Source organism: Bos javanicus, chromosome 12 (assembly GCF_032452875.1).
Source record: "Bos javanicus breed banteng chromosome 12, ARS-OSU_banteng_1.0, whole genome shotgun sequence".
NCBI lineage: Eukaryota > Metazoa > Chordata > Mammalia > Artiodactyla > Bovidae > Bos > Bos javanicus.
Window position 1 is genome coordinate 76,034,938 of NC_083879.1, and position 19,023 is coordinate 76,053,960.

At 45.7% G+C, this 19,023-nt stretch overlaps 1 protein-coding gene across 1 annotated transcript in view; it reads right to left on the reverse strand.

Moving 5' to 3' along the window:
- Positions 1-346: 346 nt before the first annotated feature.
- The window catches only part of SLC15A1 (solute carrier family 15 member 1), a 46,758-nt gene continuing 28,081 nt past the window's right edge, over positions 347-19,023 (reverse strand). The window contains exons 10-23 of the mRNA XM_061435277.1: positions 18,421-18,507; positions 17,789-17,878; positions 14,970-15,014; positions 14,797-14,829; positions 14,627-14,715; positions 13,885-13,966; positions 12,334-12,453; positions 10,964-11,107; positions 9,671-9,720; positions 4,619-4,726; positions 4,383-4,491; positions 3,682-3,825; positions 2,321-2,428; positions 347-1,106 (exon numbers count right to left, since the gene is read on the reverse strand). Coding sequence (XP_061291261.1) covers positions 915-1,106; positions 2,321-2,428; positions 3,682-3,825; positions 4,383-4,491; positions 4,619-4,726; positions 9,671-9,720; positions 10,964-11,107; positions 12,334-12,453; positions 13,885-13,966; positions 14,627-14,715; positions 14,797-14,829; positions 14,970-15,014; positions 17,789-17,878; positions 18,421-18,507 — 1,401 coding nt within the window. The 3' untranslated portion in view covers positions 347-914. The remainder of the gene's footprint in view (positions 1,107-2,320; positions 2,429-3,681; positions 3,826-4,382; positions 4,492-4,618; positions 4,727-9,670; positions 9,721-10,963; positions 11,108-12,333; positions 12,454-13,884; positions 13,967-14,626; positions 14,716-14,796; positions 14,830-14,969; positions 15,015-17,788; positions 17,879-18,420; positions 18,508-19,023) is intronic.

The window sequence follows — 19,023 nt, forward strand, 5'->3', positions numbered from 1 at the left end:
GGGAGTATTTACGGTATTTTGGAACGATTTTTATTCAAGCAGAAAAATGCTCACGAGAATTGAGATAAACCCTTTGAGATGGTACAGAGATATGAACATAGGAAGATTCTAATAATAAAAGAGAAGTGTAGGTTAGAGATACCCCTGAGAAAAGCAGGGCCAAAAGAAGGAAACCTTGACATCTCCTGTTTCTGGAATTTCCTGTCTGTGGGCCTTGCTTTGTTCCTGCTTTTGCCACCTTTGATGAAATTCCGATGAGCGGGCACCCAATGAGCGGGCACGGCTTGTATAGTCAGGAAGCACAGTAAGGACTTTTTACCCTGCCCCCCAACACACAGACACTTACTCTTGAGAATGAGAGTTTATTTCATACCGTTGAAACTCCAAAAATCATGACTTGCCTTTACCTGAGTGGTTTTTCGTGTTATACATAATTTACAAAGAGGTAGGGAATGGAAAAACAGAACTAAAAACAGAAGGTAGAGTTATCAGTTAATACCAGCCGGCCCTTATTATGAATACATACCATTCAAAAGCCTAACCATTCACTTTTTGCCTCATTTAACATTGTTTCCACAGTGTGCGAATACAAACAGTACGGAAATTTGCCACCGTTTCAAAAATTCAAGTTAGTCCAAAATAACTTTATTTGTGTGTTAGGAAAAGGAGTTAAGGCAGAGTATGGACTCTGTTATAAAAGTGTGTGTGCGTGCACGCTTTAAATAAGACTTCTCTAAAAACAAACAAAAGGACTTCTTTTGGAGTTTCCGGTTCACTGCCGGCTGCTGAGAAAGCAGCTGACTTGGTTTGGTCCACAGTTCTGAAGCCTTCCCCATCAGAGGCCACCCAACAGAGTGTCCTGCCCCCAGGGGACAGACCTGGGCCCAGCCCCGGCTCCGCGGGCTTCCTGACATTCACATTTGTGTCTGGGAGACGGAGTCTAGCTTGGCGTATGGGTTACTCTTTTCCAGGTAATCTTCCTTGTCATCCTTATCAAACTGAGCTTCAACCTCTGCTGGGTTGATGTACGTATAGAATCGAGCCATGATGGCAAATATTACGCAGACGACCAGAAGCAACGCCGCAAACAGAACGTACTCGGCCCACTTCGAAGAGATTGAGTTGGAGCAGGAAAAAAACAAAAACAGTAGAGGTTACGGGAATGCATGTATACACTGCGGGTAGTTTTTCTTTCGACATCTAGATCAAAGGTGTTGGAAATGCAGTTGTTGGGGAAAATCAGTAGGCTATGGCCACAGACACAGAATGGCCAGCTTTTCCTGAATGTAATTCTTCTAACAGCTCTGGACACCCATAAGAAAATGAGAAAAAATCTCTAAAAACCCAAGTCTTAAGGCAAAAAGCTGGACCAAGAGAACACCAGGCAGTACTCTTGAGGGAAAAAGAATGTGCTGAAACGTTCTAAATTACCCTTTGGCAATACCGTGAGGTCATGAGCAGGCAGGATAGACCCTGATGGGTCCTGGTGGGGTTGGTAATGAATCTGATGAGCTAAGGGACAGCTCTCTTATGAGGCAGAGATGCTGAGTGCTGAGGGATAGAGTTCTAGAACCAGAAAAGCCCTCATTTTAAATGGGAAAAATTACAACAACCTTTAGAATGGTTTTAACTTTTGGTGGTATGAAACTTTCTGGATAACATGCCTGGTTTGGGGCCATTACTCTGCAATCAATGCAGCTAGGAAAAGACGTTTCCTTTGATAGTAAATGATATTAGGGTGTTAGTATGTTAACCTCAGGCTTCCCTGGTGGTGGCTCAGACAGTAAAGAATCTGCCTGCAATGTGGGAGACCCTGGGTTTGACCCCTGGGTCGGGAAGATCCCCTGGAGGAGGGCATGGCAACCCAATCCAGTATTCTTGCTTGGAGAATCTTCATGGACAGAGTGGCTGGTGGGCTATAGTCCGTGGGGTTGCAAAGAGTCAGACACGACTGAGCACAGAGAGCACAGCCCAACCTGTTAACCACACATGGCTACATCTGGTTATATTCCGGCCGTGTAACACCAAGGAGAAACAAGCAGAATGAGCACACACTTGGCCGTGAGGGTGTTTGGGAACTGCTCTGTCTGGCTGGCTCTGAGGCTGTTATTTGGCCATTAGTGGAGATGACCACGTGTATATACAGACGGGAAATGGCAATCCACTCCAGTATTCTTGGCTGGAAAATCCCATGGACAGAGGAGCCTGGCGGGTCCATGGGGTCACAAGAGTCGGACACAACTTAGTGACTAAACCACCACCAGGGAGGGTCATCAACAGACAAGACAGAGGTACACGTGATCTCTGTTTGCATCCGTACCTGTTCACTGAACTGGCCTGCTCCTGCCACAATAAGCACGATGATGTTGCCGACGGCCACGGTCAACAGCCATCCTGCTTGAAGTACCGACTTCATGTTGGAAGGAGCCTGAAGGGAATGAGAAAGAGTGAGTCCCAAGTTAGACGCCAAGCTCAGAGCAGGAGATCACGCCTAACTCAACAACTCCCTTAATGAGGCCGCCGACTCCCCAGAAGGCACATTAAGAGTTGGGTTGGTTTAAATGGGAAAAGGACTATCACTTGGATGACAAGACATCCCAAATGCTCATGTTGGATGAGCACACAAGAGTTGTTTGTTCTTCACTCTCTGCATGCTTGCAGAGTTATCATCCTAATGAAACGGACGAATCTACAGATGAACTGATTCTATCTCCATAGAAGAATTTTCAAACAAAGCCACCCAGCCTGACACCTCCTTCACCCTGAGTGGAGGCTGCTCTCTGTGTTGTCCGCTTGGTCTTTGGAGGGTTTTCCTGCCAAGTCACCAAAACTACTCACCAAGCAAACTCTCATCACCTGTGTTGTAGTCATCTCCTTAACTAGACTGTGAGGTCATTGCAGAAAAGGATCATCCAGCTCACATTTACAGTCTTTACTGCAAAATGTGAAGATACTAGGCACGTGGGGGTTATGAGGGCTCTAGCCACATTGTGATAAACCAGTTCAGAACCTAAGCTCTAAATTCAGGTATCAGCAAAATGTGCCTCATTAGTCTAACGTTCACAAAAGCAAAACTATTTTTTAACTTTTAAGAGTGAGACCTTAATCAGTGGGTTTACTGGGAGTTACGAAGAGACCTCAAGGGAATCTTAATGACAATGAGGACCTGTATGTGAACGCTGTTACGGATGGGGTTGTTTGAGAACATGGAACCATTGACCATCTTGACCCTGGTAATGGTCATTAATCGAGTTTTTCCTACTTAGGACCCCAAATTCTAACATATAACTGGGAATTCAGACACCTACAGGTGGACAGTCGTAATGCTAAACAGTAATATTCCTTTTTTTGGGCAGCGGGGGGGGGGGGGCCTTACCATAAGGCTTGTGGGGTCTCAGTTTCCTAACCAGGGATTGAACCTGTGCCCTTGGCTGAGAAAGTATGGAGTCCTAACCACTGGATCACCAGCGAATTGCCTAAACAGTAATATTCTTATTCAGTAAATAAGACTGGGTAGTCTCTAAAACCATGTTCAGTAGAATCTACCATAATCTACCCACATTTCTAGAGTTTTCTTTTACACTGTAAGTGCATGGTTGCTCCAGCTCACTGTTAAGCCCCAGCAGCGTTTTCGGAAGGCAGGGCTGCAGGCGAGGGGTGTAAAGATAGTAGCTGAGAGACCTGAGAGTAGGAGAACTCCAGCCCGGTGACGGAGAAGACCACCTCGCCGCAGGTGAGGAGGAAGTACTGCGGGATCTGCAGAGCCATGCTGACTGTGTTTGGGGAGATGTCTTCAAAAGCCTTTGCTTCGGGGCAACCGTCACTCTGGACCAGGGAGGCAGAGACAAAAAGACATGAAAATTGAGACTGCTTTCAGAATACAAATCACGCAGCCCGGCCAACTGAACCTGGACCTTCGGGGTCACCTCATTCAATCCATCCAGACAGTACATCTTGTAAATGTAAACATGCAACCCTGCATTTTATCCTCGGACTTGGATGGCCTCGGCGGGACTGGAAAGTCTGTTCACTAGCTTTTTCCTCTTCAACAAGAGAGTAGGCTGGAAGTCAGGTTTGTTGAAAACATTCCCAGCTCTTTGAACTAACAGTTTCCAAAGTCTATGTTAAATGTCTACGAGGAAGCATCAGATACTGGTCAACGTGAATTTTTAGAGTAAGTCAGACTGTGTAATTTTATTCTAACAGCAAACTTAAGGCAATGATAAACTAAAGAATTAGCGGTGAACTGAATTAATCCTAAAACTTGTTTAAAATACAGACCCTTATATTACTCCATTAAATCATTCCTATGTTCTGTTTGCAAGGACTCTCATCAATAACGTTTGAGTGGCATGTCTGACTCAGTGCAATGAGTCACTAACCTTTCTGGTGATTACATAGGTAAACGCGCTACCAAATCCAAGGTAGGATGTTTTGAACTCTTTTCCACACGGTTGTGAAATCTCTGGTGAGTTTATTGTGAAGCTCTTTCTAAAAAAAAAAAAAAAAAGGTTGATACAGGTTAACATTCTTGGTATTGAAATCTTCAATATACTAATTAAAGAAAAAGGCTTGAAACCCTTAACTGTAGAGCAAAGTGGCCATTGTAGGCACTTACACTCCAGAAGAGAAAAAAAGATATTCACTGGCATTGTGACTGGAGACATTGTTGTAAACTTCCCCATCCATTGTGACGTTGAAGCTCTCGCCAAAAGCATTTACGAATCTGAAACAGAAAACCATCAGTCTTGTGAGCGGACTATTTGCTCTAGGTCACAGTATGTTGCACCTGAAGCTGGGCTCTGTTTCCTTTTGGGAGGAATTTAAGGTGTTTGCAGAAGTCTTCTAGAGCATACAGACAGAAAGTAACCGCGTCTAGCTCTGTCTTTGCTTGCCTGCTGGTTAGAACACACCTAAAAGAATTTATTTCACACAGTGAAACGCTGGGAACTCTTCTAACTACTTTGTAACTGGGAACTATTCAGTGATATTTGGGGATATTAAGTATGGGGTCATGAAGAATCGGACACGACTGAGTGACTTCACTTTCACTTTTCACTTTCATGCATTGGAGAAGGAAATGGCAACCCACTCCAGTGTTCTTGCCTGGAGAATCCCAGGGACGGGAGAGCCCGGTGGGCTGCCGTCTATGGGGTTGCACAGAGTCGGACACCACTGAAACGACGCAGCAGCAGCAGCAGCAAGTATGGGTTGAAATAGGTGCTGATCTCTTTCCTTTCCAGAAGGCAGCCGTGTCTTTGGGCTTCTTACTCCAGAAACTCGAGAGCCAAAGCAGTGAACGACCAAAAGCAGAAGTTGCTGAGTACCTAAAAGTCAGTCTCCAACTGGGGCTTCTTTTGGGGGTTAGAGAAGCCCAATTATTTCCTTTACCTTTTTAAAGAGCACCCTCAGGCAAGGAGGGGCTCCAAGGAGTGGAGAGGATGACTTGGGCCAGCCCAGGAAGCAGAGTTTTAAGGAATTCCCTTTAGACGGCAGAGACCTATGCCTGCAGATCACAGAGTAACAGTGACCAGCATCCCGTAGGAATACGGCTGGGAATGGAACACCCAGGAGCACTGGGCGCTGGGTCCCAAGGTTTCTAGTCTCTGCAGTGTCCCCTGTGCCCAAGCTTCCATGGGACCCGCTGGGTTATTTCCTCCAAAGGACCATATAGGCGGTGACCAGGGGGACAAATGGTTAGAGACCCCTTCCTCAAACGTTCCAGGCTAGAGAAGACTCTGACATTCTTATACTGCCCCAGGGAGGAGAAGTGGGCCGCCCCAAATAAGACCGGTGGGTCTTTTCTGACAGAGAGACGAGTGAAGGTATACAGATCATCCAATTCAGAGAATGAGAAGTGATAATGGTATATACTTAAGTACCATAAAGAACAATGTAACTTTCACATCCATAAAATATAGGGTGATGGAATAAAATGTATGTTTCAAGGCAGGACAAGAAAATGAAGCATAACATACTCCTTACCCATACTGAGCCCTCCCTAATGGCATGTGTCTTCATTATACATTAACCAGACCTCCTCAAAGGTGAGAATGCTGGCTCCACCGCAGAGATCAATGCTTTTTTGTTTTGTTTCCTCTGACGCCAGCAATGTGAGTCCTTGGATGATAACATTGCTTCCTTATTCAGTAGGGGGTCATGGTCATGGTTACCTGCTGCTCGCATTGTACATTCAGATCTGTGTTTTTGGTGAGCCTGATGCACAAACGTCTGTGTCATTTTGATGTATAACCTTGTGTCTGAAAAATGTATATTTTGAAGTACCTGTGTATAAATGAAGTACCTTTGACTTCTAACAAGTGGAGCAGGTCTCAGAGTTTTCTGGAAGAGTGCTTCCTGGGTTATACTTCTCAGATCGGCTCAAATAAAATTCTCTATTTTTTCTTTAGGTGGACTATTAATTTTTTTTTGTCAACGGTGGCCAAGTTTCATCTATGTTTGCAGCAGTAAGTAATATCGGTCAAATTGCAGGGACTGAGGGAACATTTTTATGAATGACATTCAAGTCCAAACGTCCTTAGGCATTGGCCTTGGTGTCATTTGACAGGTGATTTGAGTAGAAAACTGAACCTGGTGGAGGTCGACAGGAGCCTAACAGAATGAATTCTGCTCCAAACTGTAAACGACACTTCTATAGAAGACCAAGATGAACCATTTGAAACACCTACAGTGGAAATAGCATGAAATTAGGAGTAGACCCTTGGGCCTGGGGCCTGACTTTGTACAAGACATAAGACTTAAAACATTACCCTAACACTTGAGTACTATTGCCTGCCTGACATATGTCTTAGGGTTGGTATGAGATACCAGTAAGAATGGAAATAATCTGAGAGAAAAAAAAGCAACATCACAAATATCAGATGTGTTCTCATATACACACAGAAAATAGTAAAGCATAAGCAGCAAACACATTCTGAGCTCTTTGAAGGGGGAGGAAAGCAGAGGTTCAAGACCTACTGAGCTCTAAGAGTTTTGACTAGGGCAAATCCTAGGGTCCCGTTAAGGAAGCCTTGGCGTTGGCCTCTTAGAGCACCAGGACCTAAGCTGCAAAGTTTTCTCAGTGGGAGCCAGCTGAGGAAAGGACACAAATGGGACCGGTTCCTTAAAGAGTAACTGGGGGACAGACAGATTTGTTCCTCTTCCATGAAAAATAAATAGGCTTTATGAGACAGAATTCACATGCAGCAAAACTCACCCCTGTAAATAAAGCCTGCAATTCAGTGATTTCACTGCAGCCACAGGGCCGTGCATGCAGCACAACAGCCCTGGTTCTCATCAGTCCAGAAGGACACGCGGCCGCGCAGGCAGCGCCCCTCCCGCCCCCCCCGCCCCTCCCGCCCCTCCCACCCCCAGGCCCTGGCAACCACCTCGCCCCCTGGCTTTCTCTCTCTGTGGATATGCTGCTGTTTCACGTACACGGAATCACACGGCTGGAGGTCTGGGTGCCCGGCCTCTCCAGCTTGGTATCATGCCTTTAAGGTGCGTTCACACTGCAGCAGACAGCAGTACTCCATCCCTTTTCGTGACTGAATAATATTCCATCGTATGGTCAGACCACAGTTTGTTCATCAGCTGATGGGCATTTTAATTGTTTCTACATTTTCGTCTGTGCTTTGACCATTTATCTACAAGTTTCTGAGTGGACATATATTTCTGTTTCTTTGGGGTGCATACCTAGGTGAAACAAAAATGAGTGGTAGTTGCCAAGTAGGGGGAGAATGGGGAAGGGAGATGTTGGTCGAAGGGCATGAGCGTTCAGTTTTTTGAGAATATGTTTATTTATTTGACTGCACCAGGTCTTGGTTGCAGCACGCGGGATGCTTTTACTTGCAGCATGCAAACTCTGAGTTGTGGCCTGTGGGATCTAGTTCCCCGACCAGGAGTTGAACCCAGGCCCCCTGCATTGTGAGCAGGGAGACCTAAACACTGGATCACCAGAGAAGTCTCAAGTTTCAGTTTTAAGATGAATAAGTTCTAAGGATCCAAAGTACAGCACAATAACTATAATTAATACAATATACTTAAAATTTGCTAAGAGACTAAATCTTTTAGCATTCTCATAATTTAAAAATGGTGCAAGAGATGGGGAAACAGTGGAAACAGTGTCAGACTTTATTTTTGGGGGCTCCAAAATCACTGCAGATGGTGACTGAAGCCATGAAATTAAAAGACACTTACTCCTTGGAAGGAAAGTTATGAGCAATCTAGATAGCATATTGAAAAGCAGAGACATTACTTTGCCAACAAAGGTCCGTCTAGTCAAGGCTATGGTTTTTCCAGTGGTCATGTATGGATGTGAGAGTTGGACTGTGAAGGAAGCTGAGCGCCGAAGAATTGATGCTTTTGAACTGTGGTGTTGGAGAAGACTCTTGAGAGTCCCTTGGACTGCAAGGAGGTCCAACCAGTCCATCCTAAAGGAGATCAGTCCTGGGTGTTCTTTGGAAGGAATGATGCTAAAGCTGAAACTCCAATACTTTGGCCACCTCATGTGAAGAGTTGACTCATTGGAAAAGACCCTGATGCTGGGAGGGATTGGGGGCAGGAGGAGAAGGGGACAACAGACGATGAGATGGCTGGATGGCATCACTGACTTGATGGACATGAGTTTGAGTGAACTCCGGGAGTTGGTGATGGACAGGGAGGCCTGGTGTGCTGCGATTCATGGGGTCGCAGAGTCGGACATGACTGAGCGACTGAACTGAAAAGGTATAGCTTCCAATCATTTATTGCTGGTATATACAAATACGTTTTTCTTGTCATTGGCCTTGTATCCTGTAACCCTTCTAAACTCACCTAGTGAGTCTATGAGCTTTTGCTATCAAGTCCATGGGACTTGTGATGTAGACATTCATGCCTTTTGCGTGTAGAGAGACTTTTATTTCTTCCTTTCCAATCTAGGTGCTTTTACATATTTTTCTTGCCTCATGGCACTAGCATCTGCAAGGATCTTGAAAAAGAATGGAGTAGGCAACCTGACCTAGTTCCTGATTTTGAGGCGGGGAGCATTTAGACTTCTGCCATTAAGTGCAATGTTAGCTGGGATTTTTAAAAATTCTGTTTATTTTGCTGTGCTGGGTCTTTGTTGCTGCGCACGGGCTTTCTCTAGTTGTGGTGAGCGGGGGCCACTCTTCTGCGGGGCACGGGCTCCCCACTGTGCTGGCTTCTCTCGTGGAGCGTGGGCTCTAGCGTACCCAGGCTTCAGCAGCTGCAGTACGTGGGCTCAGCACTGGTGGAGCAAGCTTAGTTGCCCCGTGGCATGAGGAATCTTCCCTGACCAGGGGCTGAACCTGTGCCCCTGCCCTGGCAGGCAGACTGTTAACTGCTGGACCAGCAGGGAAGTGCAGTCCTTTTTCAGAATAAGGAACTTCCCTTCAGCTCCTAGTTTGCTGAGGGTTGTTAAATGGATGGATGCTGAATTTTATCAAGTCTTTTTTCTGTATCAATTGATTTGATGATGTGGATTTTCCTCTTTAGTATATTAAGATGATGGATTTTATTTATGACTTAAAAAATACTGAACCAGCCTCACATTCTTGGGGGAAACCCCAGACTCTCATTTGATATCCTTGTCACAGCTGGATTTTACCATGGGTACACATTACTTCCATAAGAAGCTGATATAACTTAAGTGTTAAGGAAGTACACATACCTGATTCCATTTCTCCCTTTTTCTGGCTTCTGGTTAAGGCCATCTTTTACCTGAGAAAGAAAACATTATCAAATCTAACTCCTTAGAATAATTCCGATGAACAGTTCAGGCTTTAGAGAAGGAGAGTGCTAGAGTCCTTATTCTAGGAGCTAAGGGCACCGTGATTAAATTAGCTAGGCTCCACCACTCAGCCTTGGTTTATGTGAAGTTAAAAGGAGCCTTTACAATTTTAAAAAACTTTTTTATTTTGTATTGTGAGTGCATGCTAAGTCACTTCAGTCGTGTCTGACTCTTTGCGACCCTGTGGACTGTAGCTCGCCAGGCTCCTCTGTCCGTGGGATTCTCCGGGCAAGAATACTGGAGTGGGTTGCCATTTCCTTCTCCAGGGGATCCTTCTGACCCAGGGATGGAACCCACGTCTCTTATGTCTCCTGCACTGACAGGCGGGCTCTTTACCACTGCGCCACCTGGAAAGCCATTTTGTACTTGGGTGTAGTCAATTAACGATGTTGTGATAGTTTTGGGTGAACAGCGAAGGGGCTCAGCCGCACATAAACATGTATCCATTCTCCCCCGAACTCCATTCCCATCCAGGCGGCCACATAATATCAAGCAGAGTTCCATAAGCCTTTACAATTTTTAGTGCTTGCTTTTTAGTGGTTCCACAGATCACTGCTCTCTTAAGAATTTAGGGCAAGCCTCTCAACAGCCCCCTAATTACACACATTACCAACAAGTCTTCATTCTGTACACAGTTTTATAGAAGCTCACCAAAACTCACCTTACAGAGTACCCACAACTCCTTCACTAGATCAACTACACCTTCATAGCTTCTTCATATGCTGAATGGAATATCTAGATGTCCATATTTTGTCATGAAATCATTTTAATGCATTTCTATTGCTTTTACTTGATAGACTCACTATTTTTTTCAGAGATGGCTCTAATCTCCCAATTATTCACTGCCAAGTTTTAAAATGAATACTATTAAAGGTGCATTTAAAACTTTATCTCAAAAAGTCTGAGAATGCACACAGGTGCTGTGCAACTTGTGTTCAAACACACCATACTGTGCCCAGAAGTTCTTTTTAAAATTTGTCAAATTCCTATCAACCCTCCCATCCACCAGTCAAACCTTTATTGGAAGTCAGATGACTATGTCCTTGAAAAAGCAAGAATGGAGGATTATCTAATACAATACCACATGAGGGTAAAACCAAGTCACACCACTAGACAGCCGTGTCTCCAACAACACACACAGTCAGAGTCAGCTGGGAACGCCCAGCTACTTACCACTTGGTAGTTACTTGGGGCCCAGACGAGAAGGGTATGGCGATGGCCGGACTCAAAGTTATGAGTTACTGGAGTGACTGGTGATCCAGTAGAAGAAATGTTTATACTTAGGTTGTCTACGTTGAAAGTCATAAAGTCTTTTGGCTGTAACGGGGGAAGAGGGTCACAGTTTACACCGGAGCCCTGTTCTCTACTAGGTGACACTGTCATGCATGCGATTTGACATTCCCAGGTCACGTTCATACACATCAAAAATGCCTCGGGGGAGCTGGCATTGGTTCGTCTCAGCTTCTGCACCAGCCCACCCTGTGGACTCTAGTCTGAAGTTGTTTAGCATTACCACAAGAACTATGACTTTCATTCAGCATTTTACTTTCATTTTATGATAATAAATGCTATGGAAATTACTTCTACCATTGGGCAAAGAGCCGCATCCAGGAAAAGCAACAGCCTGGGTGAAAACCGATGGTGGCCTTTCCTAAGCATCGGGAGTCAAGCACTGTTTCTTCCTGCACAGTTATTAGTTTGGCGAGATCTAAGGGAGTGGTCCTCAATAGGACCTCAACAGGTGGCTGAACAGCAATGAGACCCGTTAAATCAAAACTTCAGGAGCTGGGATGCCAGTGTGAGAATTATCAAAGCTCTCCAGAGAAGAGAAGCTCTAATCAAGACCCATGACCATCCATCCACAGCAGGGTGTTCCAGCCTCAGACTGGTGTGTCAGTATCTCTAGTTTCTATGAGTGTGTGTGTGTGTGTGTGTGTGTGTGCATGCTGAGTCACTCAGTCACATCCAACTCTTTTGCGACCCCATGGACCTCAGTCCACCAGGCCCCTCTGTCCATGGGATTCTCCAGGCAAGAATACTGGAGAGGGTTGCCATTTCCTTCTCCAGGGGATCTTCCTGACCCAGGGGTTGAACCTGCATCTTTGGCACCTCCTGTTTTCCATTGTGCCACCTGGGAAGCTCCTAGCTTCTACACAGGAGATGCCAGCAAAATCCCAGTTGTGACAACAACGTCTCCAGAGATTGCCCAGTGTTCCCTGAGGGGCCAGAACGGCATTGGTGGAGAACCACTGACCCAGAACCTTGCCCTTTAAAGTGTGGCTCCATGTACCAGCAAAAGCACTGTCACCAGAAAGCTTGTAAAAATGCAGCATTTCAGACCCACTGGTCACAAATCTGCATTTTAACAAGCTCCCCGGGTGATTCAGACACTGGTCCAGAGTGAAGCCAGAATTAGATTAAGGATGAAGATGTTTCACTTTGGGGGTTGTCTTGGGATTGCTCCAAGAACCCAGAAGATCGGCTCTCCAAACCCTATTATAGCTCGGGTCAGAAGAGGGAAAAGAAAGCTCACTTCTACTTACTTGAGACATCTGGTTGTATGTCTCTGTCGTTCCGGGAAAAGACACGGTCATGTTACTATCTCCTATATTCAGGACTTTGATTTGGACTTCATTTCCTTTGGGGAAGACGGGCAGAGTTTTCTGAACAAAATAAAAGAGACGTGGCCTTGAGGTCCTCGGTGCATGTTGACGATGACCTTAACCTTGGCACTGTGATCCTATCCCCCTGGCTGAGGCAGCCATGTTGGCTGAGGCACACTAGGCATCCACCACGAAGCCCAGGAGGCCTCCATTCCCACGTCTCCTGGCACTCGCAGAAAGTGACGCTCGTACAGAACACAGTAATGGTCAGCAAGAGGCTGCCCCAGCTCCTACCTGGCCACCTCCAAGTCAAACCTGGTCAAAAGATGCCAGGTTACACCGCCCAGTACACGGAGGGTCAGAGAAACCATCCCCTACATGAGGCTGCTCTGGTAGGGCCTGGGATCTTCTCCCTGCAGATGTCAGCCTCCGTGCTCATAACTCTGGAAGCCCAGACCTCAGCCCTGGACACGGTGCTCTGAAGATCCCCTCACAACGCTTTATGGACTCCTGCCTCACACCCTGCTCAGGGGTCCTGCCTTTTCCCTACCATGTCTTCTCTCAAATCCCAGGGTCACTGAGGCAATCCATGTCGATTTTAGCCCCACAGTTTTCCATAAAGTGAGTCATGTCCAAGAGAAGGTGAGCACACCCAAGCTTATGGCAGGATTACTGACAACAGCCACGAGGTGGAATGACCCAACGTCCATCAAGAGGTAAACGGAAAACAACAGGTGTTACATCCACGTGACAGACTATTCTGCCCGAAGGGAGGAAACTCTGACGTGTGCTACAACATGACGACATCGTGCTCAGTGAAGTCAGTCAGACACAAGAGGACAGGTACTGTATGACTCCACTTCCACGAGACACAGAGAACAGTCAAATTCATGGAGACGGAAAAAGAAAGGTCGTGCCCGGGGGACTGGAGAGACGGGACACAAGGAGCTGTTGTTCAATGGGTCCAGGGTTTCAGTTTTGCAAGACGAAAAGAGTTCTAGAGATTGAGGTCACAACCATATGGATGTTCTTAGCGCTACCAAACTGTACACGTAGAAATGATCAAGATGGTAAATTTTATGTTATATATATTTTACCACAATTAAAAATTTAAACAGAGAGGAGGGAGGGAGGGAGAGATAGAAGGACAGAGATGGAGAAAGAGACAGAGAGAGAGAGAAAGACATGGGGTGAAGGAGTGGGGAAAGAAGGGGAGAGCAGAGAGGGTGTGAGAGACAGAGAGACAGAGGCCTTTTATCTAAGACCTGATCTCAGACGAACAGCCTTAGTCCCATTTTGAGCCCAAATGACATGGACGAGCTGCGGAACTAACCATATCGGGAATGTTAGAATACACGCACACCGCCCACAGCTCCAGGACCTGCTTCACCAGCCAGTCCCTGCCTGGCCCCCCCACAGTCTCAGTCCTAGAGGAGGACGTGTCCCCACATCCACCAGGAAAGGCCACTGGAGAGTCAGAAGGCAACTCACGTCAATCTCCACCTGCACGATGGCAGCCGCTACAAAAGCCATGGAAGCCAGGAACATGCCAACTGTCATCTTCTTCAAGGAGCTGGGGGGGATGAGCGAGAGGGTGACTCTCAGGAAGCCATGGGCGAGTGATCTGAGGGCAAACCCCCGTAGGGAGCCCTCCTCTCCCAGCCCCAGACAAAATTAATTCCCCACTAAACATGTGGATCCCAAGGGTCTCTCTTTTATTTTTTAAATTAAGCACACATCTTCATTTATTTATTTTTGGCTGTGCCACAGGGCTTGAGGGAACCTAGTTCCCCAACCAGGAATCGAACTTGTGGCCCCTGAAGCGGAAGTGCAGGGTTGTAACCACTGGACCGCCAGAGAAGTCCCTCCAAGGGCCTCTTTGGCTCTTATTCATGACCAAGATGAAGGAGGATAAATGTAATACAATTTCTCACTTGCGTTTGGACGTTTAATTTCTAGAGACTCCTCTGGATCATAGTTGAAATTTCTATCCTCTGTGCTCACCAGGGAGTCTTAATTAGATGCTTCTGCAGATGGCCATTAATAGCACTATTATTTTAAGGGCAAATTTTCAGAAACGTCAGCACATAGACATCTGATTCAAAAATATTTCTTGGAAAACTCCCTCAGACACATGGGATCGTGGGAGAAGAGCCAGACATTGCTACCACCAGGGCTCTGGGAGGCGAGGGAACACAGCCCCAACCCTGACCCTAAGCCGAGGGTCACCTACGTGAAATTTAAACCACACTTTGCGATCAGAGGATACACCACGGCGTCCACGATGGGGACCATGATGACGATCAGGATGGCGTTCACCGTCTGCAGGTGAAGCGGAGAGGGGCTGTTACTGTCTCAGTGGTGGCTCTGAGCTCGGAAAGCAACTGAAGTATTTTCTCCTACCTGCATCTGATCCGGCTGGATTTCAATGATTCCCTAAAAAAGAGGGGGGATATCTCACTGATAAGTTCGCATAGAGGATCACTTGAGGGCTTGAAATGTTATGAGAGGGAAGCAGAAAGAGGGCAAAGGAATAGTGACCCGGGGTTGTCCATGTCTCCGTGCCCCAGACTTACAATTTTCCCACTCATGGTCGTTGCTTGCAGTGTCCACCTGGAGCCCTTAAAAAACAAATAGGCATACTGCATCATTTGGGAATATGGGTTTTAAATGTTTTACAAGTCAGTGTGGAGTCTTTTCCTAACCAGGAATGAGGTCTGAATTGTCACGGGGTTTAAAACTGTTTGTCAACATCAGGCTGGTCTCCGGCTCCGCTGTGACTATAGCTGAGGAAACCGCTTGCGTTTCCACTTTAACAGCAGATAGCACTCCAAGCCCTCACGAGGAGTGCACAAAGTACTGCTTTGAGATAAGCTAGCTCCAACAGTTTGGTCACCTGATGCAAAGAGACGACTCACTGGAAAAGACCCTGAGGATGGGAAAGATTGAAGGCAGGAGAAGAGGGTGGCAGAGGATGAAATGGTTAGCATCACCGACTCAATGGACATGAGTCTGAGCAAACTCTGGGAGACAGTGAACCACAGGGAAGCCTGGCATGCTGCGGACCATGGGGTCACAAAGAGTAGGACATGAACGGGGACTGAACAACAACAACATTCTTCAGAAAGACAAAAATGCACTTCTGAGGTTTGCTGGGAAGCTGACATCACCTGCAAGGTAAGAGCAGCTTCATACCCTGAGGATATTCTCTATTCACTGGGATCACAGTTTCAGGAATATCATAACTGTTAAGAGTTCTACTGCTGACAGCTGCTGCTGCTGCTGCTAAGTCGCTTCAGTCGTGTCCGACTCTGTGCGACCCCATAGATGGCAGGCCACCAGGCTCCCCCATCCCTGGGATTCTGCAGGCAAGAACACTGGAGTGGGTTGCCATTTCCTTCTCCAATGCGTGAAAGTGAGAAGTGAAAGTGAAGTCGCTCAGTCGTGTCCGACTCTAGCGACCCCATGGACTGCAGCACACCAGGCTCCTCCGTCCATGGGATTTCCACAGCTAGACTGTCCTAAAGTGTATCTCCATAAAGAGGGTGATGGATTTAAACCTGGGCAGCCTATTGACATTCAACCTGTTTTGCAGTAACAGATGATGCAGGACTGTACAAGTGGATGTTATATAGCCCATGGAGAACTGGATATGTGAATGTTTCAGTGTAATCTATCACATCCGGTCCCTCCACTGGGAGAACAGCATAGAAAGTCAGGAAGTCTGCCACTGGCTGAGTTCTTAATCAAAGCTGGTCACTGACTACTTCGTACACGTTCTCTCTTTGGATCCTCACCACCTTGTCCTGAGTCATTACACTTTCAGAAGGCTCACAGGATGACACCAAGTCACACAGCTGAAAGGTGCTGAGTGCGTTTCTAGTGCAAGCCTGATTCTAATAACTGCTCCCTGCCCAACATGGAAAACAGGTTAAGATGCTGGTCTGAATTCCATACTTTCAAATGAGGAGATTAATGTCTACACTTTTTTTCCCCCCAAGAGAAGATATATCCTTTTAATAATCATACCTGTGCAATAAAACCATGCATGTGTGCAAATTTTTTTCTTCAACTTCAGTTTCTAAAAGAAAGGCTATCTTATGACTTTGGCTCCTGAGCATCATGCATTGGGTTTTCTAACCTTATTTTGAAAAATTCCTAGGTACATGTCTTCCCACTGTGACAAGTCAATGATGTGTTCCAGCTCCTGCTCTGGGAAGAATGACTTTGGCAGAGTCATTTCGCATTTCTGGATGGTACTTCTAGCCCAAGCATCCCATTTCAGTGTGCAAGATATCAAGTTTAAGTCTAAAGTGGATCCCATACAAGACAATACATCTTTTACTTGCTGTATCAAACCGGTCAATCCTAAAGGAAATCAACCCTGAATATTCACTGGAAGGACTGTTGCTGAAACTGAAGCTCCAATACTTTGGCCACCTGTTGCAAAGAGATGACTCACTGAAAAATACCCTGATGCTGGGGAAGACTGAGGGCAAGAGGAGAAGGGGGTGACAGAGGATGAGATGGTTGGATAGCATCACCGACTCAATGGCCATGAATTCGAGCAACTCTGGGAGACAGTGGGACAGGGAAGCTTGGTACACTGCAGTCCATGGAGTCACAAAGAACTGGACACGACTTAGCAGCAACTAAATAACAACCATCAGTAGAAAACCTCTTTGTTCTCACTCTGACTGGCAGGAGTCCTGGACACTTGGGTCAAATCTTTCGCAAGACTCCTACGGACAGGTATACACTGCTGTATTTAAAATGGATAACCAGCAAGGACCTACTGTATAGCACAGAGAACTCTGCTCAATGTTATGTGGCAGCCTGCACGGGAGGGGAGAATGGATTCGCGTACATGTATGGCTGAGTCCCTTGGCTGTAGACCTGAAACTGTCACAGCATTGTTAATTGGCTATACCCCAGTACAAAATAAAAAGTTAAAAAAACATTTCCCAAGGCTCCTTTACTCAACCCTTACCTAATTTTCTTCATTATTTTGCCACCCAGATGTGGATAGAACCACCTAGAGTTAATTTTTTTAAAAAAAGAAACCCAGGTGATTTCCTGATGCTGGGAAAGGTTGAGAGCAAGAGGAGAAGGGGTGCTGGAGTATGAGATGGTTGGACGGCATCACTGACTCAATGGACATGAATGAGAGCAGACTCCGGGAGATGGTGAAGGACAAGGAAGTCTGGTGTACTGCAGTCCATGGGCTCGCCAAGAGCTGGACACGATCAAACGGCTGAACAACAGCAAGGTGATCTAACAGTTACCATATAAATGAAACATGAAAAAGGAACTGGAAGAGAACATTTTCAGGAACTAAATACGCCCGAAGCATGTTCTGTTAATGAAGATGTACAGAAGCATAGTTTCACATTACCTGCTGATCAAACAAGGCCCAGAACATGGGGAGAGGAATGTACAGGAACATCACCCTTGTAACCATCTTAATTTGAGAGATGAGCTGCTCCTGCAGTTGGAGGCAGAGAGTGTGTCAGTCACAGCCCGCCGCAATCAGCACAGCTCTCCCGCAATGCCATTTTCAGCTTAGACACGGTCTCATCTAGAGACAAGCTGGGAGGTGAGTCATTGTTCCAAGAACTCTATCACAGTTTTCTTTAGAAAACCCCAGATTCCTAATGTATTGAAAATATGAATGCAAACATCTTTAACACTTGAGGTAAGTTACTCGTTTCAAGGTAAATTCACTAAATGTAAATCCCACCACCATCACTTAACTCTTCCATATTTGATCTAAAGTTATGTGATCGTAATGACACATAACTCAAGGCCGATGATTCCACACAAACGTCTACGGAAAGGTGATACTGTTTCTAGATAAATTATATATCACTGTTTCTCAAGTTCTTTTCAGTGTAAATAAGCTCTCTCACGCATCGTCTTCTTTAAAATGCTAATAAACTTGAAGATACAACTGATAATTTTATCCATGTAGCCTTAATAACATGAATTGCAATCACTGGGGCCGTTGCAGCAACAATCATCACTTACATCATATTTCTCGCTAGCCCAGTCCAGCCAGTGCTCCCTCTTAGGAAATTTCTTACTCCGATGCCTAATCCTATTTTTGATGGCAAACTGAAAGGAAGGAAGAACAAGCAAGTTTCAAAACAGAACCAACTCCTTTATCAGTGAAACACATTTCAGTTGAACTCCCTTCAGTGGAAGACTCGGGAGAGAAGACATGTGTCATGATGATGCTAAAGGCCTAACATGCATTTATTTTTAACCTCTCACTCACTGGGAGTGTTTGAGCTGCAGTAAAGAAAACCACACTGTTACTACCTCACTGTCTGGATTCTCTACGGAGCAGCATTCAGTAGAATTACAATCTTCTAATGTGAAGCTGTGTTCATTTTTAAAAGTTATTTTCTTGGCCTTAGTTCCTGAAAAGAAGATCGCTGACATTGTCCATGCTTCCACTCTGGATATACATTACAAAACCTGGCCTCTCCATCTTAGTTCCACTGCTCCCTGATGAACATCAGATGCTGCTTGTCATTTTTAAAGAAGCGGAGAGTCCCTCTGATTTGTTTTTCTTTCACCACTGATCTTATTTTAAAGGATCAGGAGCTATTTTTCCATCCCTCCCGT